The sequence below is a fragment of the Bos javanicus genome, chromosome 11 (genome assembly GCF_032452875.1).
Source record: "Bos javanicus breed banteng chromosome 11, ARS-OSU_banteng_1.0, whole genome shotgun sequence".
In the NCBI taxonomy this organism is placed as follows: Eukaryota; Metazoa; Chordata; class Mammalia; order Artiodactyla; family Bovidae; genus Bos; species Bos javanicus.
Window position 1 is genome coordinate 99,106,852 of NC_083878.1, and position 25,379 is coordinate 99,132,230.

The 25,379-nt window shown below is 50.8% G+C and overlaps 1 protein-coding gene across 9 annotated transcripts in view; it reads right to left on the bottom strand.

Moving 5' to 3' along the window:
- LOC133257610 (kynurenine--oxoglutarate transaminase 1) overlaps positions 1 to 25,379 on the bottom strand; it is a 68,688-nt gene that overhangs the window by 27,074 nt on the left and 16,235 nt on the right. For 2 of the 9 annotated variants that reach the window (XM_061433778.1, XM_061433779.1), the window contains exons 2-13: positions 13,088 to 13,146; positions 10,806 to 10,956; positions 7,096 to 7,245; positions 6,929 to 7,015; positions 6,561 to 6,689; positions 4,849 to 4,969; positions 4,432 to 4,508; positions 4,214 to 4,303; positions 3,892 to 4,078; positions 3,733 to 3,812; positions 3,114 to 3,200; positions 2,477 to 3,025 (exon numbers count right to left, since the gene is read on the bottom strand). In XM_061433778.1, the coding sequence (XP_061289762.1) occupies positions 2,960 to 3,025; positions 3,114 to 3,200; positions 3,733 to 3,812; positions 3,892 to 4,078; positions 4,214 to 4,303; positions 4,432 to 4,508; positions 4,849 to 4,969; positions 6,561 to 6,689; positions 6,929 to 7,015; positions 7,096 to 7,245; positions 10,806 to 10,956; positions 13,088 to 13,140 (1,278 nt within the window). In that variant the 5' untranslated portion in view covers positions 13,141 to 13,146 and the 3' untranslated portion in view covers positions 2,477 to 2,959. Of the gene's footprint in view, positions 1 to 2,476; positions 3,026 to 3,113; positions 3,201 to 3,732; positions 3,813 to 3,891; positions 4,079 to 4,213; positions 4,304 to 4,431; positions 4,509 to 4,848; positions 4,970 to 6,560; positions 6,690 to 6,928; positions 7,016 to 7,095; positions 7,246 to 10,805; positions 10,957 to 12,536; positions 12,583 to 13,087; positions 13,875 to 15,503; positions 16,487 to 25,379 lie in introns of those variants that run through there. The other 7 variants (XM_061433774.1, XM_061433780.1, XM_061433776.1 and 4 more) reach the window with 7 other exon arrangements.

The following is a 25,379-nucleotide window of genomic DNA, read 5'->3' on the forward strand; positions in this document are numbered from 1 at the left end:
TGGAATTTCCATACCCTCTCTGGATGGGCTACCCTACCAGCTCATTGAGGTTTTCACCAGCCCAGAAACTCCTTGAGCCTCATTGATTCAGGGTTTTTTTCTTATCTTTAAAGAAATTTTTTTATGTGTTTATTTTTGCTTGTGCTGGCTGTTTGTTGGTGCACAGGCTTTCTCTGGCAGTGGCGAGTGGAGGCTACTCTGTAATTGTGGTACACGGGTTTCTCATTGTGGTGGCTTTTCTTTTTGCCGAGCATATGCTCTGGGGTGCAAGGGCTTCAGGAGTTGCAGCTCCCAGGCTCTAGAGCACAGGCTCAGTAGTTGTGGTATGGGAGCTTAGCTGCTCTGTGGTACGTGGTATATTCCCAGAGTAGGGATCAAAACTGGGTCTCCTGCACTGGCAGATGGATTCTTCACCACTGAGCCGCCAGGGAAGCCCTTTTCTTTAATTTTTACAAATTAAAAAAAAAAATTATTTGGCTGTGCCGGGTCTTAGTTGCCGCATGCAGGGTCTTTAGTTGAGGCCTTCAGGCTCTTAGTTGCAGCATGTGGCGTCTAGTTCCTTGATGAGGGGCTGAACCTGAGCCCTCCACTGGGAGCATGGAGTCTTAGCCACTGGACCACCAGGGAAGTCCCACTTCAGGGTTTTTATGTGGGATTTTATTACATATGCACAACTGATTAAATCATTAGTCATGTAACTGAATTCAATGGCCAGTCCTTTACCCTCCCTGGGGTCTGGGGTTGGGGCTGAAAATTCTGACCTTTTGAATACATGGTTGAGGGCGTCCCTGGTGGCTCAGTGGTAAAGAATCCGTTGGCCGATGCAGGAGACACGGGTTCGATTCCTGATCTAGGAAGATCCCTCATGCCGAGGAACAACTAAGCCTGGGAGCCACACTACTGCAGCCTGCATCCCTAGAGCCTCTGCAGCAAGAGAAGTCACTGCGATGAGAAGTCCAAGCACCGAAACTGGAGTGTAGCCCTTGCTCCCCGCAACTAGAGAAAAGCCTGGGCAGCAGGAAGAACCAGCACAGCCAAAAATAAAGAAATAAGTAAATAAAATTATATTTAAAAAACACACGGTTGAAGGGGTTGATTTGGAATAACAAAAGACACTACTGTCACTCAGGAAATCGAAGGGTTTTAGGAGCTCTGTGCCAGGAACCACAGACAAAGACCCGATACATTTTATTATGCTGTATGTTCCCATCACCTCCCCCAATTAAATCTATGATATGAGCAAAACCCATGAGCTTGTTACACAAATGCGACTTCAAGACAAGTCCCCAGCTGCTGCTAAGTCGCTTCAGTCGTGTCCGACTCTGTGCATCCCCAGAGACGGCAGCCCACCAGGCTCCCCGTCCCTGGGATTCTCCAGGCAAGAACACTGGAGTGGGTTGCCATTTCCTTCTCCAATGCATGAAAGTGAAAAGTCAAAGTGAAGTCGCTCAGTCGTGTCTGACTCCTAGCGACCCTATGGACTGCAGCCTACCAGGCTCCTCCGTCCATGGGATTTTCCAGGCAAGAGTACTGGAGTGGGGTGCCACAGCACCACCTTCCAAAAAGGACTTCAGAAGTTGCCTTGCTTTCCAGTGGGAGGCCCACTCCAGGGATCAAATACCTCCCTTTACCTTTTGCCCGCAGGAGGGCCTCACACAAGTCACCCGACCTCCCAGTTGGTTTCCTCACTTGTAACATGGGACGGTAACTCCTGTCTCAGAGGCTGTTTAATGAGATGATGGGCGTCCAGGTGTCTGGCAAGCAGAGGTGCACAGTAAGTGTTTGGGGAAACACTCCTTTGCCCTTCTATTCTTTCCTTTTGTAATGAATTACTTTTGGCTGCGCTAGGTCTTCCCTGCTACCTGCGGGCTTTCTCTCGTTGCGGTGAGAGGGGGCTACTCATTCCTGCGGCCTGCAGGCTTCTCTTTACGTGGTTTCTCTTGTTGCAGAGCACAGGCTAGAGAGCACGAGATCTTCAGTAGCTGCAGCATGTGGGCTCGTGGCACGCGGGCGTAGTTGCCCTGTGGCATGTGGGATCTTCCCAGACCAGGGAATTGAACCCATGTGCCCTGCACTGGCAGGCAGATTCTGAACCACTGGACCATCGGGGAAATCCCTCCCCTTTGTTCTAATTATGTAATCCCTGGCCCTCCTGGCCTGGACTCTGATCCTTGTGGGACTTGATTGTCTGTATCTTTCCTGTTAGACCCTCAACTAAGGCCCCCAACACACACACACACACACACACACCCAACAATAGTTACACACACCATCTGAGCCCCAAGGCCTGATTTTATCATGAACTAACTAGGTGACCTCAGACAAGTCCCGAGTCCCTGCCCTTCTTTGGGTTCCAAAACGTTTGTAGAAAGAGAGTCTGGGAGCTGAGGTTCAGGGAGGTGGAAGGTGCCTTCTGTTCTGACTGAGTCCCTGCCAGCAATCAGCACCAGGGTGTGAAGCAGAGAGAAGCAGCCAATAAGGGTCTGAATAGCTTAAAACTTTATTGTGGGCAAAAAGTACTGGCTTGAGGACTCAAGCCTAAATACAACTTCCCAAGAACAAATGTAGATAAGGAAAGAAGGATGTCTGAAGCCTGGCTGGGGCCAGGACTGGGACCAAGGCCAGTACATTACTGAAGTCTGCCCTCGGAGTCCCAGCTGAGCCTGGGGAGGGGCGAGGGGACCCAAGACCATTTAGCCCACCACAGGGAGCACCAGGGAGAGGCCCCGGCCAGGCCTCCCTCACCTCTGCGACAGGAACAGAGCCATGCACCATGAAGAAGTGCTCCCGACTCCCCAAAGACCAAAAGCAGGACTCTTCCTGGGATCATTCTGTGTTACAGAGACGGGCTCCTCCAGTACCATCTACCTGCCACCTGGGGATGGCTGAGAGCTGGACAAAGACAGAGCCTCACAGAGTGTGCAGGCACCAGGCAGGGCCCAGCGCTGATGTCACGACCTCAGGGCGTGAGCTCAGCCTTCCACTTCTGCAGCTTCTGGTCCATGGCCCGGAGCGTGGATTCATCCTGCACCAACACAGATCAGTCCTACCCCTCTCCCCAGGAGGTCTGAGGAGGCTTGGGGAGCTCTGCCCTCCCCAGGGCTGTCCTTTACCTTCACAAAACAGAAGCGGATATAGTGGTCAAAGAACTTCTGGTGTGGCAGGCTGAAGAAGATGGACACTGGAACGGCCACCAAGCCCTGGGGAGGAGGAAGCCCATGTCTCAACCATCCCACAGCCTGGCAGGCCTCTGGGGGTCCTCAGGGGGTCAGAGGGGTTCCACGATAAGGAAGGAGAAAGAGAATAAGCTTCAATGCAGCACCTCCCAGTGCTGTGTCAAGGTCAGAGGTAAAACATCCCAAAGCACCATGCCAAGTCCCTCCTTATGTACAGAGGAGAGAGGGAGGCTGAGAGCAAGGAAGATCACCTGGCAGGTCAGGGCAGAGCCATAGGAGAAATGTCTTAGAATCGTAGCACTGAGCTGGATGGACCTCAGAGTTAATGGGCCAACTCACTGTACAGATGGGAAGACTGAGGCCCTGAGAGGGCAGGAATTCCTGCCAGCCCACAAGGCCTATTGGAGCACATTAAAAACAGGCTCTCCTTTCCTTGAAATGAATACTGCCCTGAGAGGCCGGCCTGGATTTTGGCCCATCAGCTCGAGGGTCAGGCACCCTTAGCAGTGCACAGCCTGTCAAACACACACAGCGGCCCGGCAGAGGCCCAGCCCACCTTATTCTTGATCATCCACTTGACGAAGCGTCTGTCGTACGGCTCATCTGCCGCTCCGGGCAAGTCAGGCATCTTGTTTTCTGGGGGACAGAAGACGTGCTGAGTCCTGGGCAGCCTCCAGGGCCCCAGCTTCAGCCCCGCCCGGCCGGGCCCACTTACTGAAGTCCGAGATGTCTGTGATGAGGAAGTAGCTGCCCTGGGGGATCACAGGCCGGAAGCCCATGGACTGTAGGCTCTGTATCATGTGGTCGCGGCAGCGCTGGATGTACTGTGGGAGCTGCACAAAGTAGCTGCTGGGTCGGCCGAAGTGCAGCTGCTCCCGCTCGAAGCTCTGAGCCACTGCGGCCTGGGGAGGGCGTGGGGGCGGGTGGAGGGGGGGCGGCGAACGGGTCAGGTATGACCCGACCCTGGAGCTGACCCAAACCCCTCTCTTGCCCCGCCCCTATCCGGCCCCGCCCCTCACATGGCCACGCCCCCTCACCTGGCCCTGCGTGGCACAGTGATAGATGGAGTTCTGGTGCACAGTACGCAGGTGCTTCATGAGGCTGTCGGGGCCCAGGACCCAGCCCACCTGGACCAAGAACACAGGGAGAGGGTGAGGCCCTTGGGGGCCCAGCCAAACCCTTTCCGGATTCCCAGGCCAGCCTCTCCCACCAACGATTGTAGAGGGAGGGGCCCCCCATACTCTCGATGCCTCACCTTCCAGCCTGTGACACTGAAGGTCTTGCCAGCGCTACCGATAGTCAGGGTGTGTTCCCACATGCCAGGGAGGCTGGCTGCCCAAGATCAAAGAGAGCGGCTGCTGAGACGGGGGTGGGGGCACGGAGTGGGGGCTGGGTCCCAGCAGGCACCCAGGCTCTCAGCGCCACGGACTCCACTCCGTGTAAAGCTATTTCCAAGACATATTTGAGCCCCTCCTCATGACAACCTCGGGAGGTAGGTGCCACTATGTTCCCCTGTCCCGTGAGAAGTGAAGTCACAGCCCCAGGTCACCTGACCTGTGTGGGTCCAGACCCCTCGGTCCTAATCACCAGACCTGCGCTGCCACCGGACTGGGCTCAAGGCCCTGCCGCAAAGGTCCGGGGTTACGGGGGCGCCCTGGCCGGCTTGGCTCACCGATGCTGATGTGCTGGAACCCATCGAAGACCATCCACTGGTACACCTCGTCCGAGATGCACACCACGTCATGCTGCTGGCACAGGCTGGCCACCAGCTCCAGCTCTTCCTTGGAGAACACCTGCAGGGACCGTCCCCCACCAGAGAGGCCAGCTCAGAGCGATGTGAGCGCCCGGCCAGAGCCGGGGCCAAGGGCTTCTCTGCCCTCTCCTATCCCTGCAACAGTGACCCTGTGAGGTCAGTTGTGAGATAACAGAAAATATCTCTGTTGGTCACTGCCCCGGTTTCTGGCACAGAACTCCTAAAACCCGTGTAACTACTAAGGGGTAAAAGCCCTGGAGGGTTTCCCCGGTGGTGCTAGTGGTAAAGAACCCGCCTGCCAATGCAGGAGACATAAGAGATGCGGGTTCGATCCCTGGGTCAGGAAGATCCCCTGGAGGAGGGCATGGCAACCCACTCCAGTATCCTTGTCTGGAGAATCCCATGGACAGAGGAGTTTGGTCGTCTACAGTCCATGGGGTCGCAAAGAGCTGGACACGACTGAAGCGACTGAGCACGCATGCACAAGAGTACTAGAAGCATCTTTTGCTCTAATGCTTGGTCTTTGATCCGGACCTTGACACAGGCAATGGAACCCCCGGTACACTCCTAAGAGATAAGAGCACTAGGAGCATTTTTGTTCTAGTGAGGTGACTCTGAGTGGGCTCCTGGATGGAGGCTGGTCACCAGAAAGACCACGCAAGCCATGATTAGGAGCCTGAAATTTTCAGCCCCCTCCCACATCCCACTTCCTGCCACTTCCTCAGAGAAGGGAGAGGGGTTGGAAATGGAGTTGATAATTGATGCCTCCATCAAAATCCCGATAGGATGGGGTTTGGGGAGCTTGCAGAGGTGGGTGAGCTCATGCTGACACACCCCCAACTCCACAGGGACAGAAGCAAGCACCTGTTCTCAGGCACCTCCCAGACCTTGCCATACTTGTCTCTTCATCGGGTTGTTTATCTGTATCCTTTATCATCACCTTTAATAAACTGATAACTGTTAGTAGGTGTGTCCCTGAGTCCTGTGAGCCACTCAGATGAATTGAACCTGAAGGGGGGGAGGTGGGCGTCTCAGATTTACAGCCACAGGTTGGAAGCACAAACTGACTTGTGATTGGCGTCTGAAGTGGGGTCGGGGGGCAGCCTTGTCAGACTGAGCCCTTCACCGGTGGGAGCTGACACCATCTCCAGGTAGACAGTGTCAGGACTGAATTAAATTGAATTGGATTTTGTGGGACACCCAGCTGGTCTCACAGAACTGCTTAGTGTGGGGAAAAAAAGAACCCCACATATCTGGTGTCAGAAGCTTTGTGAGTGTGATAATGGTGTGACAGTAAAGGAGAAACACAGGTGGAACACTGGGTCTTCCTTGACATCGGTTGTGTCGTGTTCCCATTTTACAGATGAAAAAAGTGGAGCGGTGAAGTCACGGGTCCAGGTCTGTGGGGAAGTAATAGAGGCTTCCAGCCCAGCCCCCTACTGCTGACACCTGCCCTGGGGATCCCTGCCCCAGGCCCTGGGACCCCAGGAGCCTCGATCCTCAGAGCTCTCCGCAGTTAGCTCTCCCGCTTGACGGATAAGAAAACTGAGGCCCCATGGCAGCACACGAGTAACAGAACAGGCACGCAAGCCAATCTGGAGGGGTGCCCGGGGAGGAGGTCTCTCAGGTACCTTTCCCAGGGGGTTGTTGGGTGTGTTGAGGATGAAGGCTTTAGTGCGAGATGTGAATTTGCTGGCCAGCTCCGTGGGATCCAGCTGCCAGTTGCTGCTGGAATCCGGTTCTCCCTTCTGGGTGGGGCTCTGCAAGAGGAGGGGGCGGGGGTGGCAATACTTACTCCCTGACTTTCATCTTTAGGAATTCGGCTCCTCCCCCCAGGCATCTGTCTCCACCGGCTCTTCTCTGGGGCTCTGGCCACCCCTCCCCCCACCCCGGAGAAACTGGCCTCCTCCACTTCCTTCCTTCTTTCCACCTCCCCGGGTTCAACCCAGCACACTCCTTGGACCCCTCTGCCCACCCACACCCCAGCCAGCATCCTCACCGGCTTCAGGGACACAAACACAGGGCGACCCCCTGCCATCAATGTCATGGGCTCATAACAGTCAAAAAAGGGCTCGATGATGATAACCTAGTACAAAAGTCAGATGAGCTGGGGCTGGCACCACCCGGACCCTTCACCCCGACCCAGCCCGGGCTTTGCCCATTCACCTCATCTCCTTCATCCACCAGGGCCTGGAAGGCTGTGAACAGGGCCCCGTAGGCACCCACGGTTACCAGCACGTTCTTGAGTGGGTCTATCTCCTGTCCCAGCAACTTCCCAAAGAAACTGGCCAGAATCTTCGTCAGGGGTGGGTAACCCTGCCAGGACAGCACGGGTCAGGCGCCTGGCTCGGCCTGGGCCCACTCTCCTGTTCAGACACTCTCTGCAATTCTAGCATCTTTCAGCAGCAAACCTGGGGGTCAAGTCACCTTCTGTGGGGTGGGTCCTTTCATCTCTGCCACCACCCCTTGCCATGAAACCTGCTCTGTGCCGGGCACACCACCCAGGGCTGGGATTCATGGGGAACCAGACAGAGTGTATGCCTTCACGAATGACAGTCCAATGGAACCCTCTAAATAGCAACAACTCCACGCTTTAAACACCTCTCTTTAAGTTTAAGAGAGTTTACGGGACTTCCCTTGAGGCTCAGCTGGTAAAGAATCCGCCTGCAATGCGGGAGACCTGGCTTCCATTCCTGGGTTGGGAAGATCCCCTGGAGAAGGGAAAGGCTACCCACTCCAGTATTCTGGCCTGGAGAACCGCATCACTGTACAGTCTGTGGGGTCACAAAGAATCAGATACGACTGGGCCACTTTCACTTTCTTTAAGAAGGACTTTTGTGCCATCTGAGCCTCTTGGCAGCCTTACAAGAGAGACATTACTTGATTCCCATAATTTAACAGGTGGAAAAAGAGACCCGGGAAAGGAAATGACTTGCCCAAGGTCATGGCAGTTGAAGTGCAGGACTGGGAGTTTATGCTGCAGCTTTGGAAACCCCTCACTTTGAGAGGAATATTGGATCTATATGCTTGTTTGCGGAGGACACTTATAACACATTCCAGGGTAAGCCAAGGGACTGAAACCTAAGGTCTGGAACTTAATTAAATGATTTACCAAACCAGATTTGACCACATGAAAATGAAAAATTTCTATACATCAAAATATTCCATGAGCAAAGTTAGAAAACTAAGAGAGAAACATTGCAACAGAAAGAGCTCTTGTGAAGCAATAAAACAAATACACATAGCCCAACGAAATAATAAGGGCAGTCATGAAAGAAAAATTGCTGATGTTCAATATTGGTAGGAAAAGAATGAACTTTCCTGCCAGCTCTGAGACCAGACTATTGATGGGAATGTAAGTCTTACTGGAGGGAAATTTGATGATGTCCATCGATGGCACCCCACTCCAGTACTCTTGCCTGGAAAATCCCATGGATGGAGGAGCCTGGTGGGCTGCAGTCCATGGGGTCGCTACGAGTCGGACGAGACTGAGCGACTTCAATTTCACTTTTCACTTTCACACAATGGAGAAGGCAATGGCAACCCACTCCAGTGTTCTTGCCTGGAGAATCCCAGGGACGGCAGAGCCTGGTGGGCTGCCGTCTATGGGGTCGCACAGAGTCGGACACGACTGAAGTGACTTAGCAGCAGCATCATAGGCTAAAATGCTTACACCCTTTGATTATCTGGTTCTACTTGTTGTGATTTGAGATAAATGCTCACCTGTGTGTACACACAAAATATTCAATGTGGCATTGCTTGATAGTGAGTAGCCAAACCAGACCATCAGTGCAGGGCTAGGTAAATAAATTATGGCACCTCTAGTCAGTCGAATACTATGCAGTCATCAAAAAGAATGAGGCTATTTTGACATGGAAAGTTGCCCCTATCATGTATGTAGTGAAATAAACAAGTTCCATAACATTGTATATATAATGTTGAATTTGCTTATCAGTTCTAGTAGCTTTCTGTGGAGTCTTTAGGGTTTTCTATATATAGTATCATATCCTCTGCATAGAGAGACAGTTTTGTCTCTTTCCTTCCAATTTGGATACCTTGTGTTTCTTTTTCTTATCTGATTGTTGTGGCTAGGACTTCTAGTACTATCTTGAGTAGAAGACGTGTGAGTGGGCATCCTTGTCTTGTTTCAGATTTTAGTGGGAAGGCTTTCAGCTTTTCAGCGTTGAGTATTAAATTGGCTGTGGGTTTGTCGTAGATAGCTTTTGTTATGTTGGGATATGTTTCCTCTATTACCACTTGGGTAAGCGTTTTTATCATGAATGGATGTTGAATTTCATCAAATGCTTTTTTACATCTATTGGGATAGCCATGTGGTTTTTGTTTTTTCTTTTGTTTATGTGGTGAATCACACTGATTTGCCTATGCTGATCCTTGTGAACTTGGGATGTGGCGTATAATCTTTTTTACATGTTGTTGGATTTGGTATGCTAATATTTTGTTGAAAATTGTTGCATCTGTATTCATCAAAATATTTCCCTGTAATTTTCTGATTCGGTGCTGTCTAGTTTTGGTCATCCTGATGGATGATGATGGCTTCATAGAAAGTCTTTGGGAGTGTTTCCTCCTCAATTTTTGGAAGAGTTTGGGAACGATCGATGTAAGTTCTTCTTTGTATATTTGGCAGAATCAGTCTGTGAAGCCATCTGGTCTCAGACTTTCGTTTGTAGGGAGTTTTTAAATTACAGACTCTATTTCACTTGTAGTGATAGATCTGTTCAAATTATCTGTTTGTTCTTGATTCAATTTTCGTGGGTTGTATGTTTCTAGAAAAAGATTTGTGATTTTTTAACACAAATGGATTCATACTAGAAACAACGTTGGCCTTCCCTTAAGATCCAGTGGTTAGGACACTGTGCTTTCACTGTAGGTGAACTAAGATCCCACCTACTGAGCAGCACAGCCAGAAAACCCAAAAAAACCCCAAAAACAAGGTTCTACTGTATAGCACAGAGAACTATATTCAATATGCTATGATAAACTATAATGGAAAAGAAAATTTTATTTTATTTTTTTTTTTGAAAAGAAAATTTTAAAACGGGGATATATGTATATTATAACTGAATCACTTTGCTGAGCGCCAGAAATTAAGACAATGTTGTAAATCAAGCTGAGGCTCCAATACTTTGGCCACATGATGCAGAGTCAGCTTTATATTTCAATAAAAAAACAAAACAGAAAGCCACACAAATCTCACATGTGGATGCACGTGTGTGTTTATATAAACATTTTTAAAGTTCAAAGTTCAAAAGTCTGAACACTCAGCAACACAGCACTCCGTTGGCAGTGCTAGACTCTGGGCGGTGGGATTGGAAGACACTTTCCCCCAGGCTGTGAGATGCACACCAACGTTTAAGAACCTGCTCCAGGGCTGGAAAATATTTACTCTGTGGTCCTTCAGAGACACACTTTGGATTTGAAGTCAAAAAAAAAAAATCAACTATCTTTCATCAGCTTTATGTGTCACCTCCTTCAGGAAGCCTTCCCTGATCTCTCAGGTTTCCTTGCCTTCTTCGTGTTCCCAAGGACCCTAAGCTCCTCCATCGCAGCATATCAACTACCTTTGATTTCTGCTTCTGTTGTTTGGTCTGCTTTTCCCACTAGACCTTGATCTCCCAGCTCATGTTTTGTTTTTTTTTAAATCTGTCTTTCCCCCAGGCCATGAACTGTCCCAGGGCCTGTAACAAAGGAGACAGTCAGTGAACACTGAACCGTGGCCGGACTGAATTTCAAGGGCTCTGCCCCGTGAACCCTAACATCTAGATTGGCCTGCTCTCCAGAAACAGCTGCCCCTTCCTCCCCTGGGACCTCTGCAGAGACCCATGTCTTGAGGCCCCCAGAGGGGCTGGGAGACTCACAAATGCTTTCGTGTACTGGTTAAGCATGAAGTCTCCGCTGACGGCGTGCTGAAAGGCTTCCACGGCGAACTCTGGGGGTGAGAAGTCTGGGAAGCCTTGGCCCAAATTTACAACATCAACCTCCTCGCTGGCCAGTTGGACAAATTCCACCCTGGGCAACAAACAGAGAGTGGGTAGCAGAACCCTCCACCCCAACCTGGATTTCTGCTCCATTCCAGGGCAGGGTGAGCAAGGCAGTTGGGCTTGCTCTAGAAAAACTGGATAGTTAGCACCCATCCTGATCTGTTTACGGTCATAACTGGTCGTATCCTGGTCACATGTCTCAGCCCAGGGGCTTTGCAACTTTCCATCACGATCCACAGTAAGAAACCACTTTTACATCCCAGACTCTGGAGAGACAAACAGGGACTCCACGTTCTCCTTCCAGTGGGATCCACGGCAGTCTTTCCCATTCTGTCCTACTCTGGTCTTTATAAATACTTGCTGAGCACCCCTAAATGGATTTCATGACCCATTCACGCATCTGTCAACGCCACACTTTGAAACATTTGCTCATATCGCCTCTGTTAGTCTATGAGGCAAGCTCTACTCCTCGGTCGCAATGGGGATGGAGAAGGTGGGATTCAGGGGACTTGCCCGATGGCTCCCAATTAGCTTTTCCCAGTTGGCTTTTGAGTCCACCTCTGTCTGGAGCAACAGTCAGGCCCTGGAGAGTTACTCTGAACAGACTGTAGTCCCACCAGCCCTGCCATCTGCCGCCTCTGGCCCCCTACCACCTTTCTTCTGGGCCTGCCTGCTGGCCACCTCTTTAGGGAAGCTGGCAGAGAGGCTGAGAAGCTGGATAAAAAGGCTGGCACCATGGCTGCAGGTTGGCAAGGGGCAGAAGAGTCAGGTGTGGTGGCAATGAATTTGCTTAACAATAAATATGTCTACAATCGGTCATTCTTCTCTCCAGAGCTTCACAAGGTCTCTGAAGACACGAAGTTGCTGAGGCTCAGAGAGGCCCATGACCTGCCCAGAGCCACACTAGTGGCTAAAGCAGAGCTGAGATGCAAAGTCAGATGGTGGGTGTTCCATGGTGGCTGGGACAACGGAGCCAGATCCTCAGGCCACCACCCGAGGGTCCGCAGGAACCTGGGGCCTCTCATGGCCCTCATCTCTCCTAGCACGCTTCCCTGCTCTGTGCAGTCCTCCCTGGCCAGCTCTGCCCTGACTCTGCCTGAGACTTGGCTTCTCCTGGCCTCAGTCCTCCCTTCTGTAGAATGGGTATGACAGGCTCAAGAGTCTGCTGGCTCTGTGAGTCAGGAAAGACTCTAGCTGCCTCTCCCAGCCAGTCATTTCCTCCCTCTGGGCTGGACTTTACCTTATCTGCAAAATGGGCCACAGGCCTGTCCACCTGCCTCACAGAGAGGACAGACGGGGCAGCCTGGGAAGCAGGACCCTGGGGGCTCAACCTGGAGGGCAGCCGGATACCATAGGGTCTTTGGGCCTGGTTTCCCTATCCCAAACACCAGGGAGCATCAGAGGAGAAGATGGAGGTGGAAGATGTTTGCAAAACACAAAATGCGGTACAGGAGGAGAGTGTGAAAGAAAAAGATGGTCCTCTTTTGGATAAAAACAACAGCCACCTGTACAGAGGTGGCTCTGTGCTCTTGGCCAAAGGGGGACTGGGCTGGGAGCAAGGGTTGGAGAAGGGGGAAGAAGGAAGGTCCTTCAATCTTTCTTACACACCTGCAATTGCATCCGTCGCATCACTAGTGACAGCGGGCACGTACGTCTTTCACATGTAGAATGAGTCAATAAAGAAAAGATGCTGAGCTCTGCAAGTGTCGGTGAGAAGCCGCCCATGTCTTACCTTCTTATATTCTTTAGCTTATCTTGTTCTCTACTAAGTGTGAAATGAAAGACACCCCCCTGCCCCCGGAAAGCCCTCAGCCCGGTGCCTGGGTAGTAGCCGTGGCTCACACTGTATTTCATCTTATCCTCCCAAGGCCCTTCAGGGGAGACAGAAGCATCTCCATTTCCTAGCTGGACCTGGAGGCTCAGGGCAGGTGAGTCACCAGCCCCAAATGCCACAGCCAAGCAGGGTGAGGCTGAGACCCAAACCCGAGCCGGTGGCTGGGGGTCCTCACCTCTCAAGGGCTGAGGCTGCAAACCTCTCGGTCCGAGTATGCAGCCGTCTTAGGTACCACTGAGTCCCGGCCAACCCGGGGACCACCAGCCCTGCTATCCTCGAGCCAGGGGACCCCCACCACCATCCTACCCAGTCCTGCCTGGCTCACCATGGGTTGTGGTCGATCCCGTCCAGCCTTCGAGCCTGCAGCTGTTTAGCCATGGTGAGCTGGAGACAACAGAGCAAGCAGAGAGTCAGCTGGAGACAGAGCAAGTGGAGAGTCAGCCTGGGCTCGCTCTGGGGAGGCAACTGCTCTGTGACCACAGCCTCCATGTCCGCCCCGCCGGGAGGAGGTGAAGAGCAGGGCTCCTCCCCGCGCCACCAGCCTGGAGTTGCCCACCTGCCAGCCCGGACTCCGCACATCTTGGGACATAGACTGGATTCCATCAGGTTAAAATTTGACCCAGGTTAAAATTTGGAGGGGCTGGGGAGGAGGAGCAGCAGGAAGCAGGAGAGCGGAGTACGGTGACAGTGACGGCAGCGGCTTCTTGCTAAACGCTTCCATGAACTTCCCGGAACCCCCCGACTTGACCCATTTTACAGATGCGAAAATGCAGGGAGGAGGGGGAGACAGCTGCGTTCAAGGTCACACGACAGACAGACTCAGGCCTGTTTGAGATGAGGCCATGTTCGGACTTGGGCACAGGGGCCACTTGCTCAGTCTTTCAGGGGCTCAGGGGACCACCCCTCCCCTTCCCTGGGTTCTTTCCAGGCCAGCTTCCCCCTCACCCACAGGTGTGCAGAGACTGGCCTGGCCTGGGGACCATCAGGCTCAGGCCCTCAGTCTGTCGTGGCTGGGTGATATTGCACAAGTGCGTTAGCTCCTCCTGGCCTCAGTCTCCCCATCAGTGTAATAGGGGCATGGGCTTCGTGGTCCCTCGGAGCCTCCTGGTCCCTGTTGGTTGGAGTCTCAGAGGGGCTGCAGGTGGTGAAGCCACCAGCTGTAGCTCACGGTCAACCCTCACTGCTCTTCACAGTCCGAGTCCTCACAGCATGCTTACCAGAGGGGTCAGGATAATCCTCATCTAAAGATGAGGACATTGAGGCTCAGAGAGACTTGGGGCCTTGCCCAAGGTCAGAAGAGGAGCTGCACAGGGCTCTGGGGCAGGACGACAGCAACAGCAGGGCTCCCAGCCCCTGGCCCTGGGCCTGGAGAAGGGTGTGGGGACGGTCTGTACACCGGCCAGGTTTTTCCATCGCCTGGGGGTCCTGGTGATGTGAATGGTTCAGAGAGAGCCCAGCGTGGAGCCTGGCACCTAGTGGGTACTTTGCTAACATTGGCGGCCCTGTGCTTTCACCAGGCCCTAATACCTCTCGCCAGGCTTGGCACTCAGCATGTATGGAAATAGTAAAAACGATAGCATGATCTTTGCCAGGGAAATTGTGTGATCCCCAAAATGTTAGACGGCAGTGATTATCTTTGGTTAGTAAACAGATACTTTTCCTTCTCTTCCTTAATAATTTTCTTTTTTTCACATTTTCTAAAATAAATGTTTTATTTTTATGATTAAAAATATGGGAGAAAATTACATTTTAGCGGAATGTTTATAAATGTGCTGTACTGACATCAATAAAACAGGGGACAAAATAGCATGTATGATATGCTTATGTTTAAAAAAATACCCTTGTGTATGCTTGTGTGTATACATTGTTTATAGTCATATGTGAATGGAAAAAAAGTTTAGAAGGAAACTTAGTAACATGTTAACAAAGGTTCCCTCTGAGTGGTGGAATTGTAGGTGATTGAATCATGGGTGTGCTTTTCTATGTTTCCAAGTCTTTTTGTACGGAGATCATATCATATTTGATTCTGAAATGTGTATTTTTGCACACTGCATTTTCAGATGTATCTTAGAACCTATAGAATGAATTTAATAGGCAATTTCCTCCTCCCTTACTAGTCCATAAAATAACAATGTATCTTAATATTGATGTCATTATGGGTTCAATGATATAAGGACTTGCTTTTGAATTGGGTATGCATCACGTTAAGGAAATACAGTAAAGATGAGTTGGGGCAGTGGTGGAGAGGTGAGTAGAGGTTGGAGTGAGGGAGTTTGAGGAGGGTTGAGATGAGTGAAGGAGTAGGGGGGTACAGGGGCACAGAGAGAGAACAAACAGGCACCGAGCTGAATGAGTTCAGGGAGGAGATGAAAAAGGGGGGAAACTGAGGTGCTCAGTGTAGTGACCTTTGCGTACATCACACATTGCTTGGATAAGGGAGGAACCAGTGCCTGTTCTTGAGTTTATGCATAATGTATTTATTCAGCCAACATTTATGAAGCACCTACTGTGTACCAAACACTGGGCTGGGCTAGGGGCCGATGGGGAGGCTGCAGCACCAAGGATGCAGAGCTACAAGCTAGATCAGAAGCAGGGGCAAGGGAGGGGCCCACACCCAGGCTGCAGTCAGAGAAGGCTTCCTGAAAGAGGAGGCTCATGCACAGCTTTGAAGCCAGGGCCAAGCCAGATCCCAGGACCCCAGGTCATGCGAGCAGCAGGGCTCAACGGGCGAGAGCACTTACAGTCTGGTGCAAACACCGGGTGAGTGAAGCTCCAGACTTCTTTCCCCAGAGGGGCCCCACCAGGTGCAAACAGATGGCCGTCGTGTTCCTGAACATGCCTCCCAGAGCCGTGGGGTGAGGTCCCCTCCAAGGGCAGAGAAGGGAGAACACCCTGGCCAGAAAAATGGCTCTGGGCCCAGGACTTGGTGCCCGCCCCCCCCTGCCCATCAGCTCTAATAACAAGAACAATAAGGGCTGGTATTTATCAAGTGGTCCCTCTGTACCAGGCATGGAAACAAGTGTTTTGCCGTATGACTATCCTTCAGTCCTTGAAACCCTGGGACCACCCCCCGCCCCAGCAACCACAGTAACCCTTTCAAAATGTTAATAAAAAGAAAGAAAAAGATAGTGCTAAGTTGTGTCCAACTCTTTCGATTCCACAAACTGCAGCCCACCAGGCTCCTCTGACCATGGGATTCTCCAGGCAAGAATACTGGATTGGGTTGCCATTTCCTTCTCCAGGGGATCTTCCCAGCCCAGGAATTGAACACAGGTCTCCCGCAATGCAGGAAGCCCTCAAAATGTAAATCACCTCTAATTAAAAATGATCTAACTAAAAATGAAGATTATGGATGGCTTCTAATATCACAGGCAGAGCCAAGCCTACATTACGTCCTGACTCTGGAAACACACATACCACCTGTAGATTATTTCTGTGCTAAAACCAAATCTAAAGCTGATCAGGCCTTAAAAGAGATTCCGAAATTCCCTGGCGATCCAGTGGTTAGGACTCAGTGCTTTCACTGCCAGGGCCCGGGTTCCATCCCTGGTCAGGGAACTAAGAACCCACAGCCTTGCAGTGCTGCTAAGAAAAAAAAAAAAGATTCAACAAACATAAATTAAAAAGTGAATGCTTAAAAAAGAAGAAAATCTTTGAAGGACACACTGCACAATTTCAAAACTTACTAAAAAGCTAAGGGAACCAAAAAACAGTGTGGTAATGGCATAAGGATAGACATATAAATCAAGGGAGTAGAATTGAGAGCCCAAAAGTAAACTGCTATTTGATCCATTGCTGTTTGACAAGGGTGCCAAGAAAATTCAATGAGGGACAGGACTGGCACACTGACAGCTCTTTCTCGATTCTGTGGGTGGTGGTGCATGGCCGTTCCTAGTTGGTAAAGTGATTTGTCTGTTTAATTCTGATAATGAAGGAGACTCTGGCATGCTAACTAGTTATGTGACCCCCGAGCAAAAAAAGAAAAGAAAATTCAATGAAGACATAACAATCTTTTCAACAAATTGGTGCTGAAACATCTGGATATCCCCATGCAGAAGAATGAAACTGGACTCCTACTTTATAAAAAAAATTAACTCAATAAAAGGGTTAAAACTATAATACTCCTTGAAGAAAACAGGAGTAAAGTTTTTGACCTTGCATTGCTGCTGCTGCTGCTAAGTCGCTTCAGTCGTGTCCGACTCTGTGCGACCCCATAGACGGCAGCCCACCAGGCTCCCCCATCCCTGGGATTCTCCAGGTAAGAATACTGGAGTGGGTTGCCATTTCCTTCTCCAGTGCATGAAAGTGAAAAGTCAAAGTGAAGTCGCTCAGTCGTGTCCGACTCTTAGCGACCTCATGGACTGCAGTCTACCAGGCTTCTCTGTCCATGGGATTTTCCAGGCAAGAGTACTGGAGTGGGGTGCCATTGCCTTCTCCGTTGACCTTGCATTAGAAGATTTTTTTTTTTAATTTAACACCATATATAGCAGCTTTTATATATAACAACACAAGCAATGAAAGAAAAAATGGATTTAGACTTCACCAAAATTAAAAACTTTTGTGTCTCAAAAGATACCATCAAGAAAATGAAAAACCCCACATAGGAGAAAGTATTTGCAAATTATAAATCTGAATCTCTCCAAAGAGGTATAAATTGTTAGCAAGCACATGAAAAGATCCTCACGATCATTAGCCATTAGGTAAATGGTACACGAAGACACAACTTCCCACGCACTAGAATGGCTAGAACAAGACAGATAATTACAAGTGTTTCAAGGATGGTGGGAAATTGGAAGCCTTGTATATTGCTTCTGGGAATGTAAAACGCTGCAGCAGATGTGGCAAACAGCCTAGAAGTTTCTCAAAATGTTAAACATAGAGTTATCATATGACCTAGCAATTTCGCTCCTAGGTATATACCCAAGAGAAATGAAAAGGAAAATATGTCCATACAGAAACTTGTACATTGGGATTTCCCTGGTGGTCCAGTGGCTAAGACGTCACACTCCCGATGCAGGGGACCAGGGTTCCATCCCTGGTCAGGGAACTAGAGCCCTTAGACCTGGACTTCCCCGGTGGCTCAGACGGTAAAGCATTTGCCTACAATGTGGAAGACCCGGGTTCAACCCCTGGGTCAGGAAGATCTTCTGGAGAAGGAAATGGCAACCCACTCCAGTATTCTTGCCTGGAGAATCCCATGGATGGAGGAACCTTGTAGGCAACAGTCCATGGGGTCACAAAGAGTCAGACCTGACTGAGCGGCTTCACTTTCCTTTCTTTCTTTTAAAAATCCTCATAGTAAGAATAAAACCCAAAGTTTCTACCGTATCCTATGACCATATACTACGAGGCCATATTAGCTCAGAGATGAGGGCCCAGGTTGTTCCTACCACCGTTTCTCTTGCTTGCTCTCTCCCAGCCACACTCACCATTCCTGTCTGTTAACTCTCCTCATCTTTTATCAGCACCAGCAAACATTTTTCTGCCTTGGGTCAGAGCAAATATTTTAGGCTTTGCAGGGCAGACAGTCTTTGTCGCAGCTTCTCAAGTCTGCTGCTGCTTTGGGAAAGCAGCCTTAGATGACACATACACGTATCCGAGGCGGCGATTTGCAATGCAGCCTCACTTCTCTGATGAATCCAAGAAAAGCTGTTAATTTTTTCCTTGGCTCAGCTTTTTATTCACAAGGACAGTGTGATGACTTCAAGCTCCTTGCACACAGGACTGGAAACTGTAAGTCCAATGTAATCTACCTGTTCACAACATTTCATAACTATCAGTGCGACCCTCTAACTTTACTATAGAGGAGAAATAAAAGGAGAGTAGTTTATAACCCGGTCATGGATGCAAAGGCTCAGGCTTGCCCACACTAGGAGATTCTAGGAAGTGGATAGTTATTGGCCCTTGCTTAGAAGAAATAAATCTGGCCTGTGGGACGTTCCTGGTGGTCCAGTGGCTAAGACTCCCCGCTCCCAATGCAGGGGGCCTGGGTTTGATCCCTGCTCAGGGACCTAGATCCCACAAGCCACACAGATCTTTTCCCGTGTGCCACAACTAAGATCCAGTGCAGCCGAAAGAGGGAAAGAAAGAAAGGCCGCTCCCTAGCCTAGTCCCTTCTAAACTCCGCTCCCACCCAGCCTGTTCCTCCAAGGTCTTTCAAAGCATTTCAGAGCCCAGAAAACTAGTCATCTGTCCCAAGGCGGGGCACTTCCTCCTCTGGTCCTCACTCAGTCATCAGCTTCTCTGGAGCATGTTCTCTGACCAGGTCCTGGCAAAGCGCTGAGACCACAGTGTGGACCGACGTTGGGGTCCAGAGTAAGGTACTCCGCCCGTGGCAAAGGTCATGAGGAAGGAGGCTCGACATACGCAAAGGCGGGATCGAGCCTCAGGACTCCCCCTGGAACTCCTCGAGTATCTACCCCCATAACCAGAGCCTGCCTACTTTACTACTCTGTGCTCTCCCCTACACCTCTGACTTTACGGGCGGCTGTCCCCCACCACCTCTTTCGGACAAGGAGTTAACTTAGAGCTCCAGTTAATAAAAACTCCTGGGTGTGACAAGAGTGTTTTAACCTACAAACTCCTCTGAAGGTTCTCTGGCCTGCCTGACAGGCTTCTCCGGCCACATGCGATCGCTCACAGCCTCCCAACCGTGAGAGGCACGAGATGCTTTAAACCTTCTAAAAACAGGTTCCTTAGAAAAGTTAGAAAACTATTAGTATAAGTATAATGGGCTGATTAGAAATTGTATTGGTGAAGGGTTTTTCATTTGTTGAGCCAATGTTTGTTGCTAAGTCTCCACATCCCCTGCCCTTACACACGTTAATGAGTATATAGAAGAAATAAGTATTAACCTTTGATACTAATCACGTTAGACCTTAGGCTAAGTAAATTCTTTCCTTAACTAAAACCCACTATACCCTCACCCTATAGGAATGTAACTTTATTTGGGTGGTGTCTGTTTTAAGAATAATCACCCCTGGAGAAATAAGTGTCCTGGTTGACTGACCGCTGTCACAAGGAGAGAGAGGGTCATAAATTGTCAGCAGGCCCCCCTGGCCAGAAGATGATGTAACACCCCTAAGACCTCTGTATACATTTGTATGAAGCACCTGACTTTGATAAAAGTCTGGACTGCTGACCCCGCGTGACTTTTGCATGACATCTCAGTGTATAAAAGTAGACCATGGAAAATAAAGAATTGGGATCAGTTTCTCGAAATACTGGTCTCCCCATGTCGCTCTCTCCCCCACTCTGGCTGAGTCTCCATCTGGAGCGCGGAACCCACCATGCTTACTAATTATGCCTGGGCTTCTAAAATCCGACCGGGGAAGCCTCAGTGTCTCCTCTCCTTCGGGAGAACGGAAGGACGCCTGCGGCCTACGTAAGTGGTGCAAGCTTCTTGTCTTGAAGATTTATTGGTCTCCCGCGGAAACCAAGCTACTCAGCCTCTTTTCTCCACTGAATTTTCCTACTGAGCTATCCTCATCCTATTACTCTTTATATCTTTGATAAAATATTTAAATAAATAGGTCGCCGACGCCGTCCCCGCTTCGAATACCCTGGATCAGCCGGGGCTGGACCCCGGCAGACCAGGCCTGTCAAGAGATGCCCACAAACACTGTCTCCATTACTATCCAGCACGTGTATTTCCTGACCAACGCGAAGGTGTGTGTTATGGCTCGAATCGTGTCCTCCAAAAGCATATGTCCAAGTCCTAACCTCTGGTAACCTGTGAATATTTCCCCAGTGGCTCGGGGGTAAAGAACCTGCCTGCAATGCAAGAGACATGCTGGAGATGCAAGTTCAATCCCTGGGTCGGGAAGATCCGCTGGGGATCTTGGGGTTGGTCCGTGGGGTCGCAGAGTTGGACGTGGCTGAGCGACTAAACAACAATCTGTGAATGTGGCCTTATTTGGAAACAGGATCTTCGAAGGTGTGACCCATTTAAGACGATGGACTTCCCCTGGTGGTCCAGTGGCTAAGATTCTGGGCTGCAGGCGGCCCAGGTTTGATCCCTGGTGAGGCAACTAGATCCCACATGCGGCAACTAAAGGTCCCACGTGCTGCAACTAACACTGGCCCAGACAAAAATAGCAATGCATGCATGCTAAGTCACTTCAGTCATGTCTGACTCTTTGTGACCCCACGGACTGTAGCCCACCAGGCTCCTCTGTCCATGGATTTCTCCAGGCAAGAATACTGGAGTGGGTTGCCATTCCTTTCTCCAAAAAATAGTAATAATAGTAAATAAGTAAATATTCGAAAAATTGAAGACGAGGTCTCACTGGATCAGCGTGGACCATTGCCAGTCCAGTTTGTTTCCTTGTAAGAAGAGAAAAGAACACAGACACACGGGAGAAAGTTCACGTGAAGACAGCTGCTGCTGCTGCTGCTAAGTCGCTTCAGTCGTGTCCGACTCCGTGTGACCCCACAGACGGCAGCCCACCGGGCTCTGTTGTCCCTGGGAGTCTCCAGGCAAGAACACTGGAGTGGGTGAGGCAGAGACTAATGTGTCTACGAGCCAAGGAACACCGAGGACTCCTGACAGCACAGAAGCTAAGAGAAAAGCATGGACCAGATTCTCCTCTTCTAAGTTAAGAGAAAGCATGGCCCCAATAACACCTTGATTTTGGACTTTCAGCCTTCAGAACCACCCGCTGTGTGGTACTTCGGTACAGACGGCCAGGAGACTAACCCAACTGGACACTAGAGGGCGCTGGGGGCACGGCCCCTGAGGGCAGGAGTTCCGGCGGGCTCCTTGGAGGGCGCGGCCTTCAAGCCCAGTCCCAGAGGAAGGGAAAGGATGCCAGGGGGTGCAAAGGCCCGTGGGGGCGAGCTGGGAGAATCCAGGGGCTGGGCAGTCAGTCAGAGTTCACCCTCCGATTTACTCCCTGCGGCTAAGAACTGAAAAAGGGCAGTGCGATTATTATCTGAGGAGGGGCATTCCACCCTGTGTCTGGGGGAAAGTGCCCGCCTGCTTCAAGTCCCCTCAGCAGAGGATGGGAGGCACAGGGCCTGGTGTGAGCCCAGTGCTGGCCTTGGAGGGCACAGCCGTGCCTGTTCTGGGGGGACCCACCATCCCGCTTGACAGGGATTGAGGGATTTCTCAGGACACCGGACTTCCAGAGCTAAAAGTAGCACCATCCTGAGAGAACGGGGATGGGTGGTCCCCTTAGACGGGCCGAGTGCAGGGGTGCCTGCTCCCGTCCTGTGCCTGAAACCCTGCTGACTCCCCAGATGGACTTAATCTCAGGGGAACCCCCCTCCTCGACCACCTCCTGACCACTCGGTTCAAAATCTGCGGGTGCCTGGTAGGCTGATCCTCTCTCTGACGTGGTAGCCCACAGCCCTTGATGTCTATCAATTCTGGCCTTTCTCCTAAGGTGGCTACGCCTCCTCTGCCCCACATCACACCTGCCACCATCTCACCAGATCACAGAGGTAGGAATAACACTAATGCGATCAGTTCTGATTTGCTCACTCAGCACCAGGCGCTGCAGTAAGGACTATATTGATGTCATCAGACCCTTTCAACAGCCCTGGGAAGCAGGCGCTACCCTCAAACTCCCCCCAACCTTAATAGGCAGGGAAGGAACTTCCCGGGTGGCCCAGCAGATAAGAATCTGGGTGCCAATACAGAGCACAGGGGTTCGATCCCTGATCTGGGAAGATTTCACATGCCTCGGGGTAAAACAACTCATGTACCACAACTACTGAAGCCTGTGCCTAAAGCCAGTGCTCCGCAATGAGACGCCACCACGGTGAGAAGCCCTCACACCACAGTGAGTAACCCCCAGTTGCTGCAGCTAGAGAAAGCCTGAGTACAGCAGCAAAGACCTGGTGCAGCCAAAAATAAATAAAATCTAAAAGCAAAACGAAAAAAGGCAAGGAACTTTGCAACAACGATAACATAACAATAAAAACCAGTCCATCCTAAAGGAAATCAACCCTGAATATTCTCTGGAAGGACTGATGCTGAAGCTGAAGCTCCAATCCTTTGGCCACCTGATGCGAAGAACTGACTCGTTAGAAAAGACCCTGATGCTGGGAAAGACTGAAGGCAGGAGGAGAAGGGGGCAACAGAGGACAAGATGGTTGGATGGCATCACCGACTCGATGGACGTGAATTTGAGCAGACTCGGGAGATACTGAAGGACAGGGGACCTGGTGTGCTGCAGTCCGTGGGGTTGCAAAGAGTGGGACACAACTGAGCGACTGAACAACAACAAACACTCAAATGGGGCTCCGGCAGGTCAGGGGAGGGTTCAAATCACGGGATGCCCACAGTTTAAGAGCCCAGCGTGTGGCCCTTTCCTCTCCTCTGTCAGTCTTGGCCCTTCACGCTCACTGCCAGCTCTCAGGAAAGGTGGTACCTTGGGGCTGGGGGTGGCCTGGGCCGTCTGGCTCCGTGGAGCGGGGGAGAGCCTGTGCAGGATGAGGACACGCTTAAGCACTCATGCTACCTCAGGGCTGGGGCTGGAAACCAGGATCCGGCTTCCACTGCAGGGGACTGCCAGGGCAGCGACTGGTGTGTGTGTCCGGGTGAGTCTGTGGGCACAGGAGTGAGTATCATACTGCACCCTTTGTGGAGCAGGTCTGTCCTGCCAAACCTTTGATGCCCACCTGGGATTGGGCACCAAGCAGACACCAGCGGAGAAGGTTAGGACACAGGCTTTGGGGTCATGCACACCTTGGCTGTGTGACTCAGGGCAAGTCACTTTACCTCTCTCAATGTCAGTTTCCCTACCTGTGAAAGCCCTTCACTGAATGCCTGGCACATAAAAGGTGACTGTAAATGGCAAATGTTAATAATAGAGTGGGCACTTTATGAATACCCATGACATTCGTACAATATGACCCATTTCAGCGGGACTGACTTCATCAGATCTCAGGAGGCTTAGTGCTGAGGGCCTGCGATAGTTTGAAGGGCCTATGAAAATGTTTTCATTTTAATTTATTTTAAAATAAGAACACAAGTGGGGCTAGTGTTAAAGAGCCTGCCTGCCAATGCAGGAGACATGAGACATGCATTCAATCCCTGGGTCAGAAGATCCCCTGGAGGAGGGCATGGCAACCCACTCCAGTATTCTTGCCTGGAGAATCCCACAGACAGAGGAGCCCCGAGGGGCTACAGTCCATGGGGTCGAAAAGAGTCAGACATGACTGAGGCGACTTAGCACGCATGCACAAGGGAATGTAATATAATAATGAATCTAGCCTGGACGATATTTGTTCTTTATACCAACATAGTTATAAAGTATATATATATATATTTTTGGCCAAGCTGTGTGGCTTGCGGGATCTTAGTTCCCTGACCAGGGACTGAACCAGGGCTCTTGGCAATGAGAGCATGAAGTCTGAACCACTGGACCACCAGGGAATTCTCCTTTGATATATATACATTTTTTTAATGGAGAAAGGGGCCCATGAAGTAGAAGTGAATAGGGTCCTTGAAAGTTTTAATGTGACCTTGAACGTGGGTAAATCTGTGTGCGGTTGTGACTACTTGTGCAAATAAGAGTGTTTGCCCTTGAGTACTTGCACATGTCTCTTTCCTTTGAGCCCATGGGTGTCATGGGGACAGTTTCCAGGAACTTGAAGGGGAGGGAAAGCCACTGGGGGTCTGAGCCGAGGGTGGGAAGGGCACAGGTGGCCACTTGGGCTGCCCTCACCAGCAACACTGCCAGGTGTCAAGGCGTTGCATGCTGCTTGCATGTTGCATGTCCAGCTCTTTGCAACCCCTGAACTGAAGCCTGCAAGGCTCCTCTGTCCATGGAATTTTCCCGGTGAGAATATTGGAGTGGGTTGCCATTTCCTCCTGCAGGGGATCTTCCCGACCCAGGGATGGAACCCAGGTCTCTTGCATCTCCTGCACTGGTAGGCGGATTCTTGACCACTGAGCCACCTGGGAATCCCTGCAAGCCACTGCCCTGTGGGGAAATGGGTGCTTGTTGTCCCTGAGGCCACCAAAAGGGGACACGCAGAGCCAGTCCTGTCTAGACTTCTGGCTAGCTGGCCCTAGACATTAAGCCATACGATACATTAGGACAGAGGACAACTTTGTGTCTCAGAGGGGAGTGTGGCCTCACTTCATAGAGGAGACCGTCGGTGGGGAGTGTGCTGGTCCAGGCCCACCCCGAGGTGCGACTGCTGGCCTCCCAGACCAGGGTTCTTGCACTGACTGGGCTGACCTAGGTATCTCTGCAGGGGCTCATTCACAGACACCTGGGAGCTCTCACCATTGCCTCATTCAGAGACACCAGGAAGGCTCTGGGGCAGCCTTTCCCAAGCCACACCCACCTCCAGCTCCCCATGTGCCTCATCTCTCATCTTCCAGAAAGCAAGATAACTTCCCTGGATAACTCCTCTATAGCCCTGATGACGAGCTTAAGGGTAATGACCATAGCCTTTTATTTACTGCACACTTTCTCTGTGCCAGGCTGCCTGCCCAGCACTTTACACGGCCCATCACTTTGAATCCCATGAGAGAGGTGCCATCAAGAGGCCAAGTAACAGACCCAAGGCCACAGCTAGCAGGTAGCAGAGCTGGAATTTGAACTCAGGACACAGACTTCAAAGCCTGGACTCACTGCCACTGTGGAGCAAGGGAAGGC